We start from the raw sequence: 13,907 nt of genomic DNA, 5'->3' as shown, positions 1-13,907 counted from the left end.
CGCGCTCCCGCGCCGATCCCGAGAGCGTCCGGGCCACCGTGCGCGAGCGAGAGAGGGGGCGCGCGCTCGGGGGGCGCGCTTGTGAGTGCGGGCCGCGCTCTCGGCGGCGCGCATGTGCGTGTGTGCGGGCTGCCGGGCTGCCCCGAGCCGGCGGGGAGCCGGTCCGCTCCAGGAGGCGGGCGGCGGGAGCGAGGTGAAGCTGCGGGTGGCCCCGGCACGGGAGCGGGTCCCGCGGTGCGGGCTGGCTGCAGGGTGCCTTCTGGGCAAGGCGCGCCCCCGCCCGGCCCCGCCGGGCCCTGGGAGCTGCGCTCCGGGCGGCGCTGGCAAAGTTTGCTTTGAACTCGCTGCCCGCAGCCGGGTCCGCGCTCTGCGATTGGCTTCCCCTGCCACTCTGACCCGGGGCCCGGCTTCTCGGGACGCGAGGACTGGGCGCAGGCTGCAAGCCGGTGGGGTTGGGGAGGAACGAGAGCCTGGCAGCCGGCTGTGCCGAGGGACCCGGGGACGCCTCCTTCGCCCGGCCGGCACCCGGTCAGCACGTCCCCATTTCCCTCCCGCAGGGAGCGGACATGGACTACGACTCGTACCAGCACTATTTCTACGACTATGACTGCGGGGAGGATTTCTACCGCTCCACGGCGCCCAGCGAGGACATCTGGAAGAAATTCGAGCTGGTGCCATCGCCCCCCACGTCGCCGCCCTGGGGCTTGGGTCCCGGCGCAGGGGACCCGGCCCCCGGGATTGGTCCCCCGGAGCCGTGGCCCGGAGGGTGCACCGGGGACGAAGCGGAATCCCGGGGCCACTCGAAAGGTTGGGGCAGGAACTACGCCTCCATCATCCGCCGCGACTGCATGTGGAGCGGCTTCTCGGCCCGGGAACGGCTGGAGAGAGCTGTGAGCGACCGGCTCGCCGCTGGCACGCCCCGGGGGAACCCGCCCAAGGCGTCCGCCGCCCCGGACTGCACTCCCAGCCTCGAAGCCGGCAACCCGGCGCCCGCCGCCCCCTGTCCGCTGGGCGAACCCAAGACCCAGGCCTGCTCCGGGTCCGAGAGCCCAAGCGACTCGGGTAAGGACCTCCCCGAGACATCCAAGAGGGGGCCACCCCATGGGTGGCCAAAGCTCTGCCCCTGCCTGAGGTCAGGCACTGGCTCTTCTCAAGCTCTTGGGCCATCTCCCCCTCTCTTTGGCTGAAGCTGCCCGTGTAGCCCCCAGCCGTGTATGTCTGGCACGTGGGTGTGTTGGTAAACAGTTTGGAGAAGTGGCGTGGGAGCCAGCGTCCCTTTGATGATTATTGGAGCCCCAGGGGACCAGGGATATGTAGTGAGGTTTGGCGCTTAGAGAGGACAATACTGGGGTTGGACTGTAAGGGATTTCTGTCCTAACGAGTCCGGAAGGGGATCCCTTAAGAGTCACTCCAAGTCTGAAGTTTTTTTTGCTGCTGCCTCTTTCCCTGGGAAACTCACACTCCCCTAGGGGGAGAAGAAGCTGAGAGCCTTTTGTGCAAAGCCAAAGCCCATCCTTTTAAAAAACTAGGTCTCCAGTTGGCTTTACTTAAAAATGCCAATAATAAATGCCCTCTTGTGCCTCCCCACCACCACTTACCACTCGTGCATCCCTGAGACAGGAAGGGAAGAATGAACACTCCCCATTAACAGATGGAAAAACTGAGGCTTAGAGATAGAAAATCACTACAAGTCAGCTCCAGCTTTCTGCCATCTAGCCAGCCCCTCTTCCCCAGTGCTCCATCCCAACCAGGCACCTCTTCCTTGATGTTTGGGTCTTTGTGGTAGCTTATCTTAGAGGCACTACACCTTGCCTTGCTGTTTGTCCTAAGATGGAAAAGTGTCCTTCTCGCTCCCTTTCAATACATCTCCAGCTTCAGCTGCTCCCTTGCATTCAACAAATATTCACTGGCCCCTACTTTGTGGCAACCTGTGGGCTACGTGCTGGGGTCAAGGCCATAGAGCTCCAGGCCCTCCTCTCCCATCCTTGATGCAAGGGCAAACCTCACTGAGGGCAGACTAGGGCATCCTGTGCCACTAAACTACATTTTTCTTGTTCTGGCATCTTAGACCTCCACACCCATGAGAAATACTGGAGAGGGTATTTTTGTAGAGTGTAGACTGAGACTGGTGACAAATAAATCAGGACCAAGAAAACTCACTGTAGCTTTTAGGAATAACTTTTACATGACAATTCGATAGGGAACTGGGGAATGGGGTATGGAAGTTGTCATACACTTGAGAGGAAAAATAGGATAACAAGAAAAATTAAAAGTCTTTTTTTTTTTTTCCTGGTCCACTGTGTTAAGGTCGTTTTTAACCAGCTTGCTTTCTACACCAAGAGTTTATGTTCGTTTGATGGCTGGAAAGAATCTTGAGATCAAAAAACCAATAAAGATATATCTCTACAACGGCTGGTGGAGTGGTAGAGTGGAATGAGCATTGTTTTGGAAGTTTGGACGTTTTAGTTTGAGATCCAGAAAGTTACAAAGGTGATATGTGGACTTGGCTGATCTGGGCCTCAGTTTCCCCATTTGCGCACAATGGGGTTGGACTTGATTGTCCTGCTGAAGACATTTCCTTGTCTGGGTAGAGTAAGACACTACTCTCTGAAAGGGAGAATGGTGTCTTAAATTATTTCTTTCTTAGATAGAATCTTCCTGAGCCACGAGACTTAACACTGAAAATTAAAGGTTTGGGATGTAGGGAAGCCTGCTGAATCCTTTTCTGACCTACCCTTTAACCTGAACCTGTTTGTGAGCTTCTGGTTCACTCACAGGCCACATGGCCTGGAACAAAATGCAACAGATTGCAAACAATGAGGCGGGGGGTGGGGAAAGTGATTGGCAGCAGAGCTCATCCAATAGAGGCTAGGGGCTGGGTAAGACAGCATTCCAAACACAGCGTAATCAGCCAATCATGGGCTTTGGGGCCAGGAGAGCTGAGTGGTCAGGTTTTATTAATGGAGAAATAATGCGATTGTCCACACAATGGAAGCCTTCCCGACAAAGGGGCTCAAGCTTCCTGGTATGCAAAGAAGCTGAGAACGGAGCTCTTCGGTTGTGAGGCCTAGATCCATTAAGGTGGGCTTCTGTGTGGAGGCCGCAAAATGTGTGGAGCAGGAGGAGAGTTTTCTCCCAATTGCCCCTCTCCTGGTTAGGTTAACCTAAGAGACCTTCAAGCCAGCGAATGATAAGGGCATGTCCACGTGTCTCTTGGTCTCTGGTGTTTTGGGCCCCATATCTGGGACATTCTGCTGCCCAGTCTCCGCCTCTGGTGCAGGTAGTTTGGAAATGGTCGCTTGTACCTTTGTGAAGTTCCTGCAGCTTCGCTGACCTGTGATTACAAATCTAACCTTCTGGTCCAGGGAAGGAGGTGGGGCAGGCGACCTATAAATGATGGATGACTTTAGAAACCCGTTGAACCCAGGAGCAAAATGCTCCTAAGGGAAACCCTTTCCCTCCCCTCTGTGGGTGAAGAGGGATGGGTTGTAGCCCTCCCTTCTCTGAATCTTCAGCTGAAAGGGATGGCAGAATAGAGAGGTGGGGGAATAATAGGATTTATAACTTGTGAAAAGTAACAATTCCCCAAGTGCAGGCTGTGCTGGGCAGGAACAAAGGGCAGCTCTGCCCACAGACCCCTCATTTACAATTCTGATGGGGCATGAAAGAGCCCGACTGGGGAAGATCTTTATAGCTAAACTTTGTCCCAGGTCGGTAGCTCTTTCTCTCCATCCCCTCCGTGGGGGAGGGGAGAGCCTTTGCAGACTGGGGGCTGTTGGCTTGGGTCTGCCTTTTGTTCTTATCTAAGCCTTGCTGTGCAAAAGGAAATTGGAGAATATTTTCCTTCTTGCTAATGTCCCCTCCTTTCCTTCACTGTGCCCTTACCCCATTACAAATGAATCAGCTTTCTGCTCACCTCGATTTGTTTATATCTAAATTGGAAAAATGTCCACCTACCTTCCCAAGCACCAGCATAGACAGCTAAAGCTGTAGGGTCTATGTTTATGTTTCTCATGGGATGTGTTTCTTCTCTTGATCTCTTTTCTTGGACAGAGAATGAAGAAATCGATGTTGTGACAGTAGAGAAGAGGCAGTCTCTGGGTATTCGGAAGCCAGTCACCATCACAGTGCGAGCAGACCCCCTGGATCCCTGCATGAAGCATTTCCACATCTCCATCCATCAGCAACAGCACAACTATGCTGCCCGTTTTCCTCCAGAAAGCTGCTCCCAAGAAGAGGCTTCAGAGAGGGGTCCCCAAGAAGAGGCTCTGGAGAGAGATGCTGCAGGGGAAAAGGAAGATGAGGAGGATGAAGAGATTGTGAGCCCCCCACCTGTAGAAAGTGAGGCTGCCCAGTCCTGCCACCCCAAACCTGTCAGTTCTGATACTGAGGATGTGACCAAGAGGAAGAACCACAACTTCCTGGAGCGCAAGAGGCGGAATGACCTGCGTTCGCGATTCTTGGCCCTGAGGGACCAGGTGCCCACCCTGGCCAGCTGCTCTAAGGCCCCCAAAGTAGTGATCCTAAGCAAGGCCTTGGAATACTTGCAAGCCCTGGTGGGGGCTGAGAAGAGGATGGCTACAGAGAAAAGGCAGCTCCGATGCCGGCAGCAGCAATTGCAGAAAAGAATTGCATACCTCAGTGGCTACTAACTGACCAAAAAGCCTGACAGTTCTGTCTTACAAAGACACAAGTTTATTTTTTAACCTCCTTCTCCGCTTTAGTAATTTGCACATTTTGGTTATGGTGGGACAGTCTGGACAGTAAATCCCAGAATGCATTGCAGCCGGTGCACACACAATAAAGGCTTGCATTCTTGGAAACCTTGAAACACAGCTCTCCCTCTTCCCTGACTCATGGGAGTGCTGTATGTTCTCTGGCGCCTTTGGCTTCCCAGCAGGCAGCTGACTGAGGAGCCTTGGGGTCTGCCTAGCTCGCTAGCTCCGAAGAAAAGGCTGACAGATGCTATGCAACAGGTGGTGGATGTTGTCAGGGGCTCCAGCCTGCATGAAATCTCACACTCTGCATGAGCTTTAGGCTAGGAAAGGATGCTCCCAACTGGTGTCTCTGGGGTGACGCAAGGACAGCTGGGCCTGGATGCTCTCCCTGAGGCTCCTTTTTCCCGAAGACACACGAGCTGTCTTGGGTGAAGACAAGCTCGCAGACTTGATCAACATGGACCATTACCTCACTGTCAGACACTTTACAGTAGCCGAGGAGTTGGAAACCTTTAATATATATATTATGATGTTAGCTGACCCCCTTCCTCCCACTCTCAATGCTGCGACCCTGGGAACATTTAAAAAGCTTGGCCTCTAGATTCTTTGTCTCAGAGCCCTCTGAGCTCTCTCTTCTGAGGGAGGGACCTTTCTTTCCTTACAAGGGACTTTTTTGTTCCATTATGCCTTTGTTATGCAATGGGCTCTACAGCACCCTTTCCCACAGGTCAGAAATATTTCCCCAAGACACAGGGAAATGGGTCCTAGCCTGGGGCCTGGGGATAGCTTGGAGGCCTGGCTCATGCATGAACTTGATCCCTGCCCAGGTATTTTCCGAGGGGCACTTGAGGTCCAATCTTTCCTCAAGGCAGGTGTAAGACACCTCAGAGGGAGAACGGCACTGCTGCCTCTTTCCCACCTGCCTCTCGTCTCAATCCTTGACCGGCGAGTTTGAAGTTCTGGAACCATGCAAATCTGTCCTTCTCATGCAACTCCAAGGAGCTTGCTGGCTCTGCAGCCACCCTTGGGCCCCCGCCAGTCTGCCATGAATCAGATCTCTTTTCCAGAATCTGGGCCTTTCTGAAGTTTTGGGGGGAGCTGTTGGGACTCATCCAGTGCTCCAGAAGGTGGACTTGCTTCTGGTGGGTTTTAAAGGAGCCTCCAGGAGATATGCTTAGCCAACCATGATGGATTTTACCCCAGCTGGACTCGGCAGCTCCAAGTGGAATCCACGTGCAGCCTCCGGTCTGGGGAAGTCACCCAACCTAGCAGTTGTCATGTGGGTAACCTCAGGCACCTCTAGGCCTGTCCTGGAAGAAGGACTAGCAGCCCCTCCAGAACTCTGCCCAGGACAGCAGGTGCCTGCTGGCTCTGGGTTTGGAAGTTGGGGTGGGTAGGGGGTGGTAAGTACTATATGTGGCTCTGGAAAACCAGCTGCTACTTCCAAATCTATTGTCCATAATGGTTTCTTTCTGAGGTTGCTTCTTGGCCTCAAAGGACCCCAGGGGATGTTTGGAAATCGCCTCTCTACCCTTCTGGAGCATGGTTTACAAAAGCCAGCTGACTTCTGGAACTGTCTATGGCAGACAGTTTGGGTGTAGGTTACTGATGTCTCACCTGAATAGCTTGTGTTTTATAAGCTGCTGTTGGGTATTCTGCTGGGGGGGGCGTCTTTTTTTTTATATTGTATTTTTGTATGCCTTTTGCAAAGTGGCGTTAACTGTTTTTGTACAAGAAAAAAAACTCTTGGGCAATTCTCCCATTGCAAGGGTCTGATTTATTTTGAAAGGCAAGTTCACCTGAAATTTTGTATTTAGTTGTGATTATTGATTGCCTGATTTTCAAATGTTGCCTTCTGGGACATCTTCTAATAAAAGATTTCTCAAACATGTCAGAGTGGGGGCAGCTTATGCCACCTGAGTCCTCCTCAACCACGGAAAACTATTTCAGGGTAGCCACAAGTGATCCAGAGGGCTGCATTTCTCTAACCATGTTGCTAACCTGGTCATTCCACTCTGGGTTCCTGAAATGCCATTTCAGACATGTTGAAACAATGTAGGCTCAGTACTCAGTGAACACGGAATTCTCTTGTGAATTGCAAAGAGTGCTGAATTTGTACTTTAGAAGGCTTGAAATCCTGGCTCCACTACTTCTGCGGCCTTTAGCTTTATCTTTCTGAGTCCTAGTTTCCTTATCAGTAAAATGGGGATAAATGCTACTTCACTGGGTTTTTGCAGGTATTGAATAAAGTGGTAGACTTTAAACTGCTTTCTAAACTATAAAGCCTTATACTCTTTAGGATGGTGTTATTCTTATCTTAGTGGTATGATGACCTTCTGCAAGACGTGTTTTAAACATTTTTCTGAGAATTTATGTTGCAATGTACTTTTTTCTTACAGAAAGATAGTTCTAAAATTCTTTCTCCTGGCTGGGTGCAGTGGCTTATGCCTGTAATCCCAGCACTTTGGGAGGCTGAGGCAGGCAGACTGCTTGAGCTCAGGAGTTCGAGACCAGCCTAGGCAACATGGCGAAAATGCATGTCTATAAAAAATACAAAAATTAGCCAGGCATGGTGGCACACGCTTATAGTCCCAATCACTCAGGAGGCTGAGGTGGGAGGATGGCTTGAGCCTGGGAGGCAGAGATTGTGAGCCAAGATTGTGCCACTGCACTCCAGCCTGGGCAACAGAGCCAGACCTTGTCTCAGAAAAAACATTCTTCCTCCCTTAATTAATGAAATAAAGTTTAAGCTTTGTTTTCCTCCCACAGTTCTCATAAACTTGCTGTAAATGCAAGAGAGGGGAATTCAGTAATAGCTGTTCCTCATAGGTCGCTGCTTATGTCTGAACACTCTGCCATATCAACCATGTGTCAGGGCTACAGATGAAGAAACTGAGGTTCTAAGAGTAAACAAAGCTATGCAAATTCACAAGCTTGTAAGTAAGTTGTGATTTGAAACCAGCTCTGCCTATCTCCAGAGCAAGAGGTCTTAGTCACTACATTATGATGAACAGCTTGTTTGTTAGCATCAGGTATGTGGTGGAGGTAAACATGGAATTCTATCATTTAACTGCTCATTGAAACTCTCTCTTTGGGGCTATTGTGCCTGCCACTTATTGGGATGAAATGGAGCAAATGTCCCATGACCAGCAACTCTGAGGCATATGTGTGCTGGGTGGGATAGTCTTGCTGCCAAGGGGCCCCATCTGGGACTGAAAAGAAAACAGTTGCTGTTCAGGATGGCCATGAGCATCATGGTGAAAGACGCCTCCACTAACTCCTCCTTACAGATGGGACTTGGGTTGGTATTGCCCACCCAGATTCCTATGGAGCCTCAGTAGGGTCAAAAAGCTCCTCTTAATTCCTCACATTTACAAAGTGACCCTCTTGTGACCCTCCAACCTGGTAAGTAAACAATATCTGCCTGATGGTACTGGAGCCCAGAGAGTTTTCTTGCTCAAAGCCATGTAGCAAAATCAGGATCCCAAGCCCAGTCTCCTATCAGGTAAGCTTTTTCCACTTAGTCCCCCACTGCACATAGGTAACAAACTTAGAACCTAAGAAGCTGTTCGGTAAAACTGACATGGATTATTGGAACTCTTTTCTTAAAACTCCCAGTGTATTTATCTTCATTTTTTGAGGCCATTAGTCAAGGGTCTGGTTTGTAGGACGTATCTCCCTTTATTGGACCTTGAAAGAATTCAATAACATTGTTGAAAGCGCTTAGTACAATAGTATGGACCCACGGGTACAGGCATGAATGTTAGTAGTTTTGGGTATCTTAATTCTTACAATAACCTGGAGAGCAGGATGCCGTCAGCCCCATTTCACAGAGAAGCCAACTGAAGCTCAGAGACATTTAAGTCGTTTGTCTAAGCCCACACAGCTAGTACCAGCTGCCTGACTCCAAGCTTCAGCTCTTTTGAGTCAACTCTGCTGAGAAAGGAGTGGGAATAAAGCCATCTCCTGGGGGAAGGGAGGGTGTTTCTGGAATGTGAAGTATTTTAAGCTCCTTCCTAGCTCATTTCTACAGACTCCTACCTCTATCTCTGTCTGAAAATAGTCAGGAGTTTATTCCTGGATTTCAGAGGACGATTTCTACAAATTAGGTTTGCCTCTGAATAATGCACCTAAGGGATCACACTCCCAACTCGGGACATAGACAATATGGGGTGACCCAGAAGCTACACTTGGTAGCCAAGAGAGAAGGACATCATCTCTGTTAGACAAAAAAAGGCTAAAGTGTATGTTTAACTTCTGCCTCTGTTGGCAGTTATTTTGGGGAACTGAGACAGGTTGAACTATCTTAGATGTGCTGAATTTGTCTACAGTGCTCCCAAGGTCAGGATATTCCAGAATATTAACTTTAAAAGGGGAAAAAGAGGATGGGGATGGCTTTGCTGATCTGTGATAGTGATAGGAGGGAGTGTGAGAGAGGTTTCTTTTAAGGATAAGATAACCAGCTGGGAGATGATTGATGACCGGGTGACTGGGAAGGGGGAAGGAGGAGGTGTCTAAATGTGTCAGCTAGAGTTCTGTTGGTTGGTGTGTGGGCATTTCTACCGTAAGCCCAGTGGGCGGCTTTTGTTAATGTCTGTTTATTTACACTCCTGGCCAAAGGGAGCAACTGTATTAATGTTACCATTCTCTTGGCAAGGAAATGTAATATTTAAAAAAGAAAGTCTCTAATCAGGTATGTTATTAAATGATTAGGCTCAGTGCCAAGGGTCCAGGAGGTGCCCAGTAAATAATGGATTGCCTTTAAACTTGTGGGAAGCAGTATGATTAAGTGGTCACCACATCCAACAGGTCTCAGTTCCAAATCTTGGCCCTGCATTTTCTAGCATTTTCTTGACCTTGGGCAAATTATTAACGTCTCCTAACCCTAGTTTTCTTATCTATAAAATAGGTAGAAATAATAGCATGCACTTCATTGGGTTGTCAGAGCAATAGTAAGTGCTCAGTAAATGATTAGTATTATTTAAACCATGTTAACAAGCCACACCTAGAATATAGATTAGTCATATGTGAAAGGTGACAGAAGGATAAGAAATCTTGGCCGGGCGCGGTGGCTCAAGCCTGTAATCCCAGCACTTTGGGAGGCCGAGACGGGCGGATCACGAGGTCAGGAGATCAAGACCATCCTGGCTAACACAGTGAAACCCCGTCTCTACTAAAAAATACAAAAAACTAGCCGGGCGAGGTAGCGGGCGCCTGTAGTCCCAGCTACACGGGAGGCTGAGGCAGGAGAATGGCGTAAACCCGGGAGGCGGAGCTTGCAGTGAGCCAAGATCCAGCCACTGCACTCCAGCCTGGGCGACAGAGCGAGACTCCGTCTCAAAAAAAAAAAGAAATCTTCCCAGAGTGCACATATTGATGCTTCGAGAGGTGGTAAATTATTAGGGAAGAAATAGCCAGGTTTGGGGAGCTTGAGATAGGCAGTGGAGGAAGGAGGGCAAAGACTGGAGCCTCAGACTAGTTCACAGCCTCCACAGCCCATAGCCAGCAGAGGTTGTATATCAGCGAAGCCATTGCACATACAAACCCTCTACTTTTCCTTACAGGGCACTGTAGTGCCTTTAAACTGAGCTACAGTCAACTGACTCCATGTAGTCATTAATGCCTATATTATTAAGACAGTGATTCTCAAACCTAAGTGTGTCTTAAGAATCTACCCACCTGGCCAGACGCAGTGGCTTATGCTTGTAATCTCAACACTTTGAGAGGCTGAGGACGGCGGATCACGAGGTCAGGAGTTCGTGATCAACATGACCAACATGGTGAAACCCCATCTCTACTAAAAACAAAAATTAGCCAGGCATGATGTCATGCACCTGTAATCCTAGCCACTCAGGAGGCTGAGGCAGGAGAATCACTTGAACCTGGGAGGCGGAGGTTGCAGTGAGCTGAGTGCCATTGCACTCCAGCTTGCGGGTGACAGAGAGAGACTCAGTCTCAAAAAAAAAAAAAAAAAAAAAAAAGAATCTACCCACCCTAGGTCAGGGCCAGGAATCTGCATTGCTAACAAGCAAGCAGGGAGTTGAATTCCTGAGTCCACACTGAGACAAACACTGATATAAGGAGTTGGAGCCCAGGTTTTGCAAAGATAAAAAGTATTCACAGAAGGTGGTGTAGATGCCATAGTTAAGAACTTGGGCCCAGGCACAGTGGCTCATGACTGTAATCCCAGCACTTTGGGAGGCAGAGGTGGAAGGATCACATGAGTTCAGGAGCTTGAGACCAGCCTGGGCAACATAGCAAAATCCCATTTCTACTAAGAAATTTAAAAAAAAAGTCTGGCAAGAAGGCTTGTGCCTGTAGTCCCAGCTACTCCGGAGGCTGATGCTGAGGTGGGAGGATCACTTGAGCCCAGGATTTTGAGGAGGCTGCAGTGAGCTATAATTGTGCCACTTTACTTCACTCCAGCCTGAGTGACAGAGTGAGACCGAATCTCTAAAACAGCAACAACAACAACAACAACAACAACAACAACAACAAGAAACAAGGACTTGGGATTACTACCTGTGTGATGTTGGGCAAATCTCTCAACCTCTCTGAGTCCTACAAGTAGCCTTCTTCTGTAAAATGGAGATAATGATATCTATGCCACAGGACTGTTGTGAAGATTAAAGGAGCTGTTACATGTAAAGTGCTTAGAACAGTGCCAGTTACATAGTGAGAGCAATATGTTTGCAATGATACATGAAACTATGGTTCCTTCCTTCTGGAAGTTTATGAGCATGGAAACATGATCAGAAAATATTCTGGTCTGAAGTAATATAATAATAACAAAAAGATTACAAACATGATCACAAAATAAGGCAATATGTGTCTCAAAAAGTGCTATGAGCCTCAGAAAGGGAAGAGAACATTTTGTTTGGAGTCATCATGAAAGTTTTTGTTGGAAATTGTGACATTGACCAGAACTAGAAGTACGGGTAGTATTTGGCTAAGTGAAACGAAGAATGTTCTAGGCTAAGAGAATAGCTCTGGAGAAGAGCAGTTAAGAAGGTTGTGTCAAATCTGGGGACAGGGGAGAAATCTGGTCTGATGTGCTGGCTGGGTAGTCTCATTTTTACAAAATAAGGAGGATTGCACTAGATTTCTAAGGGGATCCTTTCAAGAGCAAACATCCTCTTTGAAATAGGGAAGTCAGGGGAAGAAACTGATTGTGGTTTGGGACATGATGAAATTAAGGTGATGGGGTCATCCGAAATGAAGTACCCAGCAAGTTGAAAATGTGATACCGAGGCTTTAGAAAGGGATTTGAATGCAAGATACAGGCTTGAGACTCATCAGGATATAAAGATGGCAGGGTAAAGTGGCTCATGCCTGTAATCCCAGCACTTTGGGAGGCTGAGGCAGAAGGATCACTTGAGGCCAGGAGTTCAAGACCAGGTTGGGCAACGTAGTAAGACCCTGTCTCTACAAAAGAAAAACAAATTAATTAAAAAGCTGTTATCCTTTTTTTTTTTTTTTTTTTTTCTAGACAGAGTCTTGCTCTGTCACCCAAGCTGGAGTGCAGTGGCACAATCTCAGCTCACTGCAACCTCCGCCTCCCAGGTTCTAGTGATTCTCCTGCCTCAGCCTCCCAAGTAGCTGGGATTACAGACGCCCACCACCATGCCCAGCTAATTTTTGTGTTTTTAGTAGAGATGGGGTTTCACTATATTGGCCAGGCTGGCCTCGAACTCCTGACCTCAGGTAATCTGCCCACATCGGCCTCCCAGAGTGCTGGAATTACAGGTGTTAGCCCCCCCACGCCCAGCCCTAAAAAGCTGTTATCTTGACACTGGGAGGCTGAGGCTGGAGGATCACTGGGGGCCAGGCATTTGAGACCAGCCTGGGCAACACAGTGAGACTCTGTCTCTTAAAAAAAAAAAAAAAAAAAAAAAAGGCCGGGCGTGGTGACTCATACCTGTAATCCCAGCGCTTTGGGAGGACCAGGTGGGTGGATCACCAGGTCAGGAGTTCAAGACCAGCCTGGCCAACATGGTGAAACCCCGTCTCTACTAAAAATACAAAAATTAACCAGGTGTGGTGGCGCACCCCTGTAATCCTAGCTACTCAGGAGGCTGAGGCAGGAGAATTGCTTGAACCCATGAGGAAGCAGTTGCAGTGAGCCGAGATCATGCCACTGCACTCCAGCCTGGGCAACAAAAGAAGACTCTGTCTCAAAGGAAAAAAAAAAAAGGATATACAGATGATTAAGGCCCAGGATGCCAAGCTAAGAGAAAGAGAAGGGGCCTGGGAAGTAAAGGAGAGAGCTTGAAAGAGCAATGAGATTAGAACTGGAAAGGATGTCTGATGCTTTTTTCCCTTTTGCACCTCCCCCACCCTGATTTTGCAGCCTTCAGGGATCCTCTGTTGGGTTGCAGGCTGTCTTAGAGGGCTGCACAGGCTAGAAGTAAGCCCCCTCTAAGAATATTCTGGGGTGCTCTGGAGCAAACCCTACAACTTAACTTTAGGTATAACACAAACCCTGTAACAAAGTGAGCTCTACCCTCTTCTTCTTCGCACTTGCTTTGAGCAATTCTGATGCTCCCCAAAATTCAAATTCAAATTGGCCAATAGCCAATGGAAATGGTAATGTAAATAGCAATTCACTGACTCAATGTAAGATATTGTGATTACTCATAGGCACTGTACTAGGGGATGGCAATATTGTCATCCCCTCCCCACCACCAAAATTCATGTCCTTGCAGAACTGTGAAGGTGACCTTATTCAGAAATAGGGTCTTTGCAGATGTAATCAGGTTAGATGAGGTCATACTAGATTAGGATATGCCCAAATTCAGTCAGTGATGTCCCAAGAAGAGGGAAATTTGAACACAGACACATATAGAGGGAAAACGTCCATGGCAAGACAGAGGTAGAGATTGGGGTTATGCTGCCACAAACCAGAGAACAACGAAAGTTTGCTGGCAACCACCAGAAGCTACAGGAAGAAGGGAGGGATTCTTCCCTAGAGGGAAGCACGGGGGCATGGCCCTGTGGACACCTTGATTTCAGACTTCTAGACTCCAGAACCACAAGAAAATTAATTTCCCTTGGTGTTTTTTTTTTTTTCTGGTTTGTTTTTGTTTTTGCTTTTTTGAGATTAAAAGAAACAAAAAACAAAACAAAAAAAAACCAGTCTGTTGCCCAGGCTGGAGTACAGTGGTACAGTCTCTGCTCACTGCAACCTCT

At 48.7% G+C, this 13,907-nt stretch overlaps 3 protein-coding genes across 3 annotated transcripts in view; 2 read left to right on the top strand and 1 right to left on the bottom strand.

Annotated features, from left to right (window-relative positions):
• NT5C1A (5'-nucleotidase, cytosolic IA) overlaps positions 1-13,907 on the top strand; it is a 569,993-nt gene that overhangs the window by 323,418 nt on the left and 232,668 nt on the right. The window lies entirely within an intron of this gene.
• The window catches only part of CAP1 (cyclase associated actin cytoskeleton regulatory protein 1), a 381,786-nt gene that overhangs the window by 167,027 nt on the left and 200,852 nt on the right, over positions 1-13,907 (bottom strand). The window lies entirely within an intron of this gene.
• Positions 84-7,083, top strand: MYCL (MYCL proto-oncogene, bHLH transcription factor). The gene is made up of 3 exons (XM_050799816.1): positions 84-193; positions 558-1,062; positions 4,054-7,083. Exons 1-3 carry the CDS (start codon positions 113-115, stop codon positions 4,650-4,652), a joined length of 1,185 nt encoding a protein of 394 aa, XP_050655773.1. The 5' UTR covers positions 84-112; the 3' UTR covers positions 4,653-7,083.

Source organism: Macaca thibetana, chromosome 1 (assembly GCF_024542745.1).
Source record: "Macaca thibetana thibetana isolate TM-01 chromosome 1, ASM2454274v1, whole genome shotgun sequence".
NCBI classification, from domain to species: Eukaryota; Metazoa; Chordata; class Mammalia; order Primates; family Cercopithecidae; genus Macaca; species Macaca thibetana.
Note: the sequence above shows the minus strand (reverse complement) of the source record. Positions and strands in the feature narration are given on the sequence as shown.

Bases quoted from the DNA above. Each gene is read 5' to 3' on its own strand.
- MYCL (XM_050799816.1), top strand. From the start codon at position 113: ATGTGCGTGTGTGCGGGCTGCCGGGCTGCCCCGAGCCGGCGGGGAGCC. The intron at 194-557 runs GTGAAGCTGCGG...TCCCTCCCGCAG, and splicing joins AGGCGGGCGGCGGGAGCGAG to GGAGCGGACATGGACTACGA. The intron at 1,063-4,053 runs GTAAGGACCTCC...TTTCTTGGACAG, and splicing joins CGAGAGCCCAAGCGACTCGG to AGAATGAAGAAATCGATGTT.